Raw genomic sequence first — 11,039 nt, 5'->3', positions numbered from 1 at the left:
GAACTGTTTTCCACTGTATAGATTCTAATCACCACTCAATGTCTTCGTTCTTAGCTTCGGTTATCCTTGTTTTTGTGAAATTACTTTTTCCAATTATCAGCTTCCACCAATTTAAAATATATTTCTTCTTAAGCATTTATAAACCACCAAGCAAACCAGCAAACAGCATTTATATTTATTCTTCTTTTCAGTATACCAATATCCAATCACCAAATATATTATATAATTTTAATTTTCAATTAATACTTCTTGCATTATCCAATCACAATTTATACATTACATAATTTTTAATCTTCAATAATATTTTCTTTATACTGTTTCTTAATCTTCATTTAACTCACTATATTGAACAATTGGACCTTCTGTCTGACTATAATTGATCTGACTTCTATTTCATGCTAACTCTAATTAACTTTCATACTAAACTGGACTCATAGTAACTGTAACTCATAACTGATGCCTTGAATCCAAATCACCGGGTATTTATATCTTTTTCCATGTTTCAGAATCATCTAGCAAGAAATCATGTTCGATTTTGTTCTATTTCTTCTATATGGATGTTCTGGAAAAAACTATATGTTCGATCCACAGACATAACCATTATTCCAGAATGTTCCACCGTAAACAAAGGTCAAATTCTCTATTCTGGAGAATTCTTTAATTTTCTATTGATAATTTTGTTGACATTTAGGCTTTTCAGATCAGAATATAGACTTAAATTAGTAACTAACACTCTAATTTAATAAAATACACATTTTAAACAACATATCATTATAACCCCACTTTATATTCGTAATAATTATTAATTTCTATCTGTCACTTTCAAGAGTATTTTTGGTTGCCTAGTCACATGGCTCACTTAAATATATCTACAACATTATAATTATTAAAATACAACTTTTTACAATTATTATATGCTAATTTCTTAAAAATGCCCTCACATAAATAATTTTTATAAAATTCTCTAGTATATAACTTATTAAAATAACCAAATACTTTTAATATCTAATATTATCTAGTATATAACTTGTAAATTAACCTTTTAAACACTATTTTTCTTTCTTCTATATTCTATTCATTTCAATACCCCAAAATTAAATTTAAAATAAATATTTTACTTATTATTTTTTTAAATATTAATTTTCTTATCTACATACCTTAGTAAATATAATAAAATTTAACTAATTCAATTTTTTTTTATTTAAAATTTGTTCTATTAATTACGCCTATGTTTCCATGTCTACATCAAACTGTTATGTCAAATGGAAGTTTGTATGTTTATTTATAGACAAAATCTAGAAATTATTTCCATTCAAAGGCTTTCATCCATATGAATTGGTCAGTTTTACACTTTATCATATTATTTTTAGAAAGACAATTATAGAATCCATTTTGTATCTAACCACAAAATATAATTTTTAGGGCACCAACAATTTCCATATGTACAAAATCATCAAGCATGATGTCAAATTGACTCACAGCAATGAAATCTACCATCTATCTATGAAATGGATCTATCAGTAAGCTGTTAGTGTTGTTATTATTAGTGTTATACTTAGATCTGGTATCATCCTTTTATAATAATTACTTATTCCAATGAATCCTCTTAAAGTTCTTAAATTGTGTGGTGTTTTATATTCCTGAATGACCTGTGTCCGTTCTGGATCCATTTCTATTCCCTTAGTATTAAGTTTATAACCTAGATATATTATTTCTTTTTGAAAAAATGTACATTTTTCTTGATTTATTTTTAGTCCAACTTTGTCTAATCTGTTGATTATAATTTTAAGGTGTTTCTCATGATCTTCAGCCGTTTTAGAAAAAATTAATATATCATCAATGTAGTGAATTACAAAATGTTCATATTGATCCAAAATATTATGAAGACGTCTACATAGAGCACTGCAAGATGATTGAAGTCCAAATGGTACTACTTTGAATTGATATACTACTCCATCTATCTGAAATCCTGTATACTGTCTACTTTTTCTTTCTAGAGGTATTAACCAGAAACTATGCTGTAAATCGATTTTAGTGAAAAATGACATTCCTGTAATTCTTCCTAGTATTCCATCTATACTCATTGGTGCTTCAAATTGCTTTTCAGTAATCTTGTTAATATTCCTTGCATCCAAACATAACCTGATTTCACCTGATCTTTTACGTACTACTACTATAGGGTTTATAAAACGTGTATCTGCCTTCTCAATGATTCCATCTTCTAACATATTATTAATCGTTTTGTTTACTTCTTGTCTGTATTTATATGGTATTGGGTATGATTTTGTTTTAAAATGTTTTTCTTCTTTAACTTTTATACAATGGATATAATTTTGTATTTTCTTTATTGACAAGTCCCTTGTGTTGCTGCAATATGGAAACGACTATTGATTTATATTCTTCAGGGCAAATTAAAACTTTAATCATATCTTCTTCTTTACAAATAAAATTATTCTTCATTTTATACTCATTATTCCTTGATTCCAATTTTACGCACTCCACCTCGTAGGCATCCATTTGCTTAAAATTTCCATTCCTTAAATATTCACTACAATAATTATTCTTTACATTATTTTGGGACATTTCCCTATCATCAGAATACATTTCTTCTTTATAAACATCATTATTTTCTTTTAATAATATCCTATCAATTCTTATTCCTTCTTCCACCTCATCTTTCTGCATAAATTTAGTTATTTGCCCTTCCAAAGTTACCATTTTTTCTTCAAAATCTATCTTTACTTTCTTCTTTTCCAATTCATCATTTCCCATTAATATATCAACACATAAATCCTTGACAATAAATCCTTGCATATTAATTTCTTTATTAAGAATATTAATTTTAAAATTGGCTAGTTTATCAATTTCACCCAACTTCTTATTATTTGCACCAACAATTTTAATTTTTGGAATCTTTATTATATCTGATAGTTTTAATGTATTAAAAATAAAATTCTCCGAGACTAAAGTACTTTCTGAACCAGTATCTATCATAATCTTAATCATTTTATTTTTGGCCAAAGCATTTATATAAATTAAATTAATAGATTCAATAATTTTATCTTCATCTAGAGAAATAAATTCAGAAGGTTTTTTATAATAGCAATGGCCCAACTTGTAATTCAGAAAGTTTACTGAACAAAATTTTGATTATTAGAATTGTCAGATTGTATCTGACCACTTGGATCTGATGTCCTATGTCTTCCCCTACTATGACTTCTACTCACATTTTCTTGCCTTGTACTATTTCGTTCCCTGTCTTCGCAGCTTCTATTCCTTCGTACACAATTTACCTGTCTGTTATAGTTAGGCCGCTCTGTATTTCTTCTATTGTTAAAATCATGTCTATTATAATTAGTATTGTTATTAAAATTTTGTCTATTATAACTAGTATTGTTATTAAAGTTCTGTCTATTTTGATTACTGTTATTATTATTAAAATTTTGTAAACTATCACCATATCTATAATTATTATATGATTGTCTATATTGTTGATTATCATTTTTATTATATTGAAAGTTATTATTGTTTTTTTTTTGGTTGTTATTATTACTTGTCATATTGCCTCTTTCTATTCTTTGAATAAAATTAATAAAACTATCTATTGTTTGAATATTTTGTACAGTTACTGTTTGCACAACATCAGCATCAAAATGTCTAGATACATTTAAGACTGTTTCTTCCTCTCTAAGTGGTGGTACCAAATATTTTTCAACCGTTATCAGTTTCAATGCATAATCTATCATATTTGATTTTAAATTGTGATTATACTATCCAAAATATAGAATTTCTCTAAACTTGGCTTGCTCTAATTCACCCCCATAATAATTTAAAAATTTATTTTCAAATGTTTGAAAATTATCTAAATCATTTTCAATACTAGCAAACCAAGTTGCTGCATTGTCATTTAATGTCATTCTAATATAATCTTTAATATCATTAATATTATTTAAAAATCTTAATTTATGTTTTAAACTATTTATGTATACTCTAGGATGCAAATTTTATATGAGAGCACTTATCTTCCCAAACTAATTCTTTTAAATAGAGAGCCCCGCGGTGGGCGCCAACATTGTTATGATGTATTGTTTGTGAATGATATGATGAGCAATGAGTATTTTTTAATAATATAGGGTTTTATCGCGGTTCTCAAAGAATTAGTTTGTAAGTACTTTTTTAAATTATCTTTATTATATCTATTATGAAACACACATATATATCTAACCTAGCCAATGTAAATTTAAAATAAACTATCTTTAAATTGAAATTCTTATGAAACTAATTAAATTCTATAGACAATGTAAAATTTAAACAAACTATCTTCAAAATTGAAATTGTTATGACACTAACTAAATTATATTAACAAAATTTTGTACCTTTCTTTCACTGAATGCCTAAATGAACTATTTTCCACTAAGTATATAGATTCTAATTACCACTGAATGTCTTCGTACTTCAGTTATCCTTGTTTTTTGTGAAATTACTTTTTTCAATTATCAGCTTCTACCAATTTAAGATATATTTTTCTTCACCAGCATCTATACACCACCAACCAAACCAGCAAACAGCATTTATATTTATTCTTCTTTTCAATATACCAATATCCAATTATTATAAGTTGATTTATACTAATCTCCAACCATAATATAATTTAATTTCTTCCAATATACCTTTTTTTATCTTCAATAATTATTTGTGTATAATTATAAATGTGCATTAAATTATATGCATAATTTTTAATCTTCATTTAACTCACTATATTAAACTATTGGACTATTTGTACTTGATTCACTGACTCTAACTAACTTTCATAATAAACTGCTTGACTTCTGACTAAAAACTTCTAAAAACTGCCATCTTGAATCCAAATCACGGGTATTTATAGGTTTTTGGATTTCTAGAACCATCTCGTAAGATATCATGTTCTATTCAGTTCTATTTAATACATGTCTGAATTTTCTGGAACAAACCATTTCGCAAACATGGCCATCTCCGGAGATCCAGAGAATTCCATTCTTTTCTATTAATAATTTTGTTTACATTTAGGCTTTTCAGATCAGAATATATAATTAAATTAGTAACTAACACTCTAATTTACACTCACCTAACACACTTTAACTTAAAAGAACTCACAAAAACTCAAACTAAATGTTCTACATGGTCTTCTCTGATTTCTATGTCTTTTTTAATTCTTTTTATAAAGGAATTTCGGACGTTAAAAAAAAATATTGTTTTGTCCCCTTATAAGATTAGCTGCATTTTGAATGTATCTCCAAAGTTCATCTCGTGTATTAATTTTATTGGCATAAACTAAGGACTTCATATGTCCCCAAAAATAAAAATCTAGCGGGTTGTACTTAGGACTTCTTGGTGGCCATTGAAAATCACTGCCTCTGCCAATCCATCGTTAAGGAAATACGTCATTAAAATGATTTCTAACAGCTAATGAAAAATGAGGTGGCGCTGCATCCTGCATAAACCACATTTTTCTTCTTACATCCAGTGACAGATCATCTAAAATATCACTAAGAATATTTTCCAATAAGAACAAATAAAAATCTCCATTTAAATTCGGAGGAAGAACATAAGGCCCTAGTAGTTGGTCGCCTATAATGCCACACCAAATATTCAATTTAAACTCATGCTAAAAATGTCTAGCTTTAATAGCATGCGGGTTTTCTTCTTCCCAATAATGACTATTTCGCCAATTAAAAACCACTCGTCTGATAAAAGTTGCTTCGTCGGTGAACATAATATTCTTAATAAAGTGTCTGTCATTGCGATGTTTATTCAGAATACGTTGGCAAAACTGTAACCGTCATGCAAGATCTGTTGGAAGTAAATTTTGAACAGGAGTGAAGCGATAAGGATGGAGGTTCTCTTTTTTAGAATTCTAACAATAGACGACTGACTTACTCCTGTTGCTGCTGATAGATGTCGTGAACTTCTTTCAGGATTTTCATCTACTCTAACCAAAAGTTCATCTTCTTGATTAGGTGTGATTTGTTTCGGTCGACCACCCCGATTTTTAGTGTGAAACAGGGACGTATTTATGGGGGGTGTTTAGGGGGTTCAAACCCCCTCCTTGCAGTCCATGCAAAACTATTACTTTTAATCCAATATTACAAATGTATAAAATGTATAAAAAATAAAAATAAATTAATGAGTCAGCGCACGGATGCTGTCGGTCCGCAGTAGCAGCGTAGATACAGATAAACTAATACCTATTAGAATTAGAACGCTATTAGTAGTTAAAAAAACCATTTAATAACTGGAAAAAAGCTCTGGAAAAAATGGAACATCATCGAAATACAAATTATCATAAATATGCTGTTGAACGGGCAAGAAATTTTGTAAGCGTTATGGAAGGTCAAACTCGTGATATTACAGAGTCGTTTAATGAAGAAAATAAAAAAATTGCCCGAGAAAATAGAGAGAGGCTATGTGCCATAGTGGACACAATCTTATTTTGCGGACGGCAGGAATTGCCTTTGAGAGGAAATCAAGAATCTGGTGAAATCGGTATTATAGATCCTCTACATAATGACGGTAATTTTCGTGCACTACTTCGTTTTCGTGCGCAAGCTGGTGATGAAGTACTTAAAAATCACCTTATTTCTCAAAGCAATCATTCTCGGGCTATGTACACATCGTCCGTCATTCAAAATGAAATTATTGATTTGTGTGGAAATGCTGTTCAGGAGCAAATAATAAATAGAGTGAAACAATCAGGTTTCTTTGCTGTACTTGCTGACGAAACTCAAGACATTTCGCGTCACCAACAACTCTCACTTTGCCTTCGGTATGTAGACTGCTCTTCTGGAAAGGCACTTATTCGAGAGGATTTCATTGAATTTATACACGTTGATGAAGTAACAGGATTAGCTCTAGCTACGACAATCATCGATAAACTTAAGTCGTTTGGATTAGATTTGGAGAATTTAGTTGGCCAGGGCTATGATGGTACGGCTGTGATGAGCGGACGATTTAAAGGAGTAAGAACAATAATCATGGACAAATATCCTCGAGCACTATTCGTACACTGTGTGGCGCACACATTAAACTTAGTTTTGGGTCATTCATGCGAGATCCCTGCAACACGAAACTGCATCGGAACTATTAAAAGTATAATTAACTTCTTTCGGCAATCTGCACTCCGGGATGGACTTTTAAAAAGAACTGCGGACGAGATTAAAGCACCTCATTCAACGCTTATCTCGCTTTGTGAGACACGCTCGACAGAAAAACATACAGCCGTCGAAAGATTTGCTGAGATGTTTCCTGTAGTAAATTCCGTGCTTCAAGAACTTCAAGAATCTGGAAGGGAAATTGCAACCCAAGCTTACCAGTTACAAGTCGCAATGAAAAACAGTCAATTTATAGTTTCACTAACTATTTTAAGGAAGGTTTTCTCCTATACGTCAAGCTTAAACCGAACCCTACAAAAAGTCAATGTAGATTTAACCGACTCTTGCAGTTACGTAAAAACAATAAAAACCACTTTACAGAACCTTCGTAACGAACGTGAATTCTCAAATCTTTTTGAGGAAGCAAAAAAATTAATTTCAGCAGATATAACTGTTCCAAGAGTAAGTAGGAGACAATTGAACCGCAATAATATACCAGGGGACACTGCTGAAGTTTACTATCGGCGAAATATATTTTATCCATTTATACAACATGTAGTGACCGAGCTTGATGCTCGCTTTAAACCTCACGAAGAAGCAATTTCAGGAATTCAGTTGCTTCTACCAGATCGCACCCAAAATACTGAGAGAGCAAAGAAATGTATAGCAGGAATCGGAGAAATATTTCTCAGGGAAGTTGAAATAAAACATTTAGTAAGTGAGTATGAGCTTTGGCACAACCACTGGTGCAATCAAGAACAGCCGTCTACTGCACTAGAAGCTATGGACCGATGTGATGAAATTTTTTTTCCAACGGTTAGGAAACTTCTTCAAATTTTAGCAACACTTCCAGTATCTACTGCCACACCTGAACGTACTTTTTCATCACTTAAACGGTTAAAAACTTATCTTAGAAATAGAATGGGAGACGAGAGGCTTACAGGATTAGCTCTCATGAGTATTCATCGGAATGTGACAATAGGTCTAAATTCCTCAGAAATTGTAAATAAGTTAGCTGAAAGAAGGAAGAGAATGAATTTAATTTTGTAAAACGGTATTTTAAGTTTTAATAAAATTTTTAGAAATTTGTTTTTATTACTTTTTTCAAAGGTATTTCAAAACCAAGCCCCGGTTTTACTTAATTTGGAAATTAGGATCCCCCCCCCCCCCATTAAAAAACTATAAATACGTCCCTGGTGTGAAATGACCCAGTTTCACCTAAACTACGATATAATCTTGCAAAAGTTTTGTGATTTGGTTGCCTTCTGTTTGCGTATAACATTCCATACTTTCTGAATGCCGAGCGACCGCAAAAATTTTCTGGTGCGTATACGCAAATCATATCTCGCATTTCTTCATTAGTAAAATGATTGTGACAAGGCATTTCAATCAAAAAAGTAATGATTACTTTTAAAAAATGCAACAAAATACACTACACTGTCACATCAAAAATAATTTACTCTGAACAAATAACATTTACCAACAACAATTATCTGACAGTCCAAAGCATACTGTTCATAAATAAAATAATATTTGAAATCCTGTTTTAAGACTCTAAGCAGTTCGACTGCGTTTTTATAGAAAACGGTTGCAATTATCATATTTAAACAAGAGTACCTATTTTACGTAAAAATGATGTTTACGTCATATTTATAAAAATCACTAAAAAGTCTCCTCAGAAAAAGTTTAGACTTAATTTGATCATTAGGAATGATCCACGTGGCGCATTTTATGACAAAACGTAACATTGTAAATAAAATACTATTTCTTCTCTAAAATTATGCCTCTGTGCCAATTTTGATAGCAATTTATAAATATACAGGGAAACTATTAGCAAAAAACGAAAAACAAAAATTAATTTTAACACCCTGTAACTTTTTTCTCAGCAACATTTTATTAAGGCATATTTGGCCCAATAGCCATATTTTGGTTCAAATAACCTGTCCTTAGTCTATGTCCCAATAGTTATGACTCACCTTGTATATATGGTTTCAGTTGTTTTCCGGGTTTAACTCCGCGTTAAATGGTTTTGGTTTTTTGAAAAACCATTGTTTTGGCGACGTTTCGACAGGGTCACACTTGCCATTGTCATATTTACTTATCAAATAGTTGCAATAAAACCGATTATCACCGGTCACCAGATTACCGATTCCCATAACCGATTTTTAAACTATCGTTTTTCTCAAACATTTAATAATAATCCTTGTATCCGCATGATAGTAAGATTATTTATTTTTAATTTTTTTAAATAATTGAAATTCATACAAAATTGAAGAAAGTCTTATTTTCATTTCCATCTAACAAATAATTTTGTAGTTAATTAGCAGGTATGCGGTATGTTGTATATTTGTATATTAAACTCATTTTTTTCTTGACGTCTCTAGATTTCGTTAATTGTTTGTAAGCTTGATTAACAGAAACTATGATACAATATTAAATAAAATTAATAAAAATAACGATGATACAAATTATTAAACTTACAGAAATAAAAGTAATTTTAAACTTTCCATGCTCAAAACAGTATTGAGACACAATATCAAGTGTATAATTATAATCAGTGATTAAAAAACACAAAAAGTAACCATAAAAAATATCAATTAGATATTTAGCAAACAATAGAAATAGTGAGTTGTTAGTTAATACGTGTTTAGAATATAGCTAATTATAATTATAAACTTAACCCATTAGCGCCCAAGTTTTTTTTTTGAAAATCTTTACTTTTAGGGTTAATTAGATGAAAATGTTAATAATTTAATAAAAAAAATAAGTTTTTCGGTTTTATGTCTTTTTTTAAAAAAATTACATGGTGTTACCATATGGTAACGCTGGGCGCTTAAGGAATTTTTAGGATCGTTGAAATAAAAATTTTTAATTTTTTTTTAAATATTTATTTGAGAATATTTTTATCGTCTGGTGTGGTATCCTATAAAACAATTAACACACAAACCAACGTTGCATTTTTGGCACATTGTTCGTCCAGATGTTGTACATCCTTCACCAGCACATCGCCTTCTACTGCTTGGTGTAACGAAATGATCGATGCGATCAAAACGAAGATCTGGCAAGTTCTGTCTATGTAGAGTAGGTCTTCCTGTATATAAGGGAGGACTTCCATATCTTGCGAGAAGAACTTGGACCAATTCTCTCCTAAACGATAGCAAGGATATATCTTTTTTATTTTTTTTATATAAATGCCATGAATTATGGACTGCAACATCCAACAACCATGTTACAATTGGCCAGTACCATTTTTTACTGCGAATTGCTACTCGGTAGGTTGAAACACCTTGATCCATCAAGTCGGTACCCCCCATATTTTTATTGTATTTAGCAATACAGTGAGGCCGACTTACTTGAATATGGCGTTTTTCTTCATGAGAAAATCTTTTTACCGTGCCCAATGCTGAACCACCACAACTCGTAGATGCCATTGTGACAACAGAGTTATCTTTCCATCGCACCAGTAAGATACTGCTGTTTTTTTCTATTGTATGTTTTGAATAGCCACGATTTCTTTTAGAAAACTCCTTCTTTTTTTCCAAGGGACAGCTAGATGGAATTCTGTTTTCTCTAATTGTTCCAATTGTGCCGTACCCCAAAAATCGTAGGTAACTAAATAAATTAAATCCTGAAAATAGGTTGTCAGCGTGTAAATTGTAGTGTAAATCTGAGTGATTTATCTCTTCAAGCATTCGCACCAAAGGGGATGAACACTTGCCAAAAAGTTTATCGTATTGTTCATTTGAACGTGGATTTCTTCCTTGGTATAGGTCAAAGTTTACCAGATATCCAGTAGAAGTATTTAGCGACCACATTTTATAACCAAAGCGGATTGGTTTATTTCGTATAAATTGTTTACATTGATGGCGGCCATAATACTTTATCATAGACTCGTCATATGATAGATATTAC

At 30.5% G+C, this 11,039-nt stretch overlaps 1 protein-coding gene across 1 annotated transcript; it reads left to right on the top strand.

Moving 5' to 3' along the window:
• Positions 1 to 6,293: 6,293 nt before the first annotated feature.
• LOC140451182 (52 kDa repressor of the inhibitor of the protein kinase-like) lies at positions 6,294 to 8,177 on the top strand. The gene has a single exon (XM_072544916.1). The coding sequence runs from the start codon at positions 6,294 to 6,296 to the stop codon at positions 8,175 to 8,177; it is 1,884 nt and encodes a 627-aa protein (XP_072401017.1).
• The last annotated feature ends 2,862 nt before the right edge of the window (positions 8,178 to 11,039 follow it).

This window comes from Diabrotica undecimpunctata, chromosome 9 (assembly GCF_040954645.1).
Source record: "Diabrotica undecimpunctata isolate CICGRU chromosome 9, icDiaUnde3, whole genome shotgun sequence".
NCBI classification, from domain to species: domain Eukaryota; kingdom Metazoa; phylum Arthropoda; class Insecta; order Coleoptera; family Chrysomelidae; genus Diabrotica; species Diabrotica undecimpunctata.
This window is presented reverse-complemented; position numbering and strand designations above follow the sequence as displayed.

What these genes read in the sequence shown, in the direction of transcription:
- LOC140451182 (XM_072544916.1), top strand. Translation starts at nt 6,294, where the DNA reads ATGGAACATCATCGAAATACAAATTATCATAAATATGCTGTTGAACGG.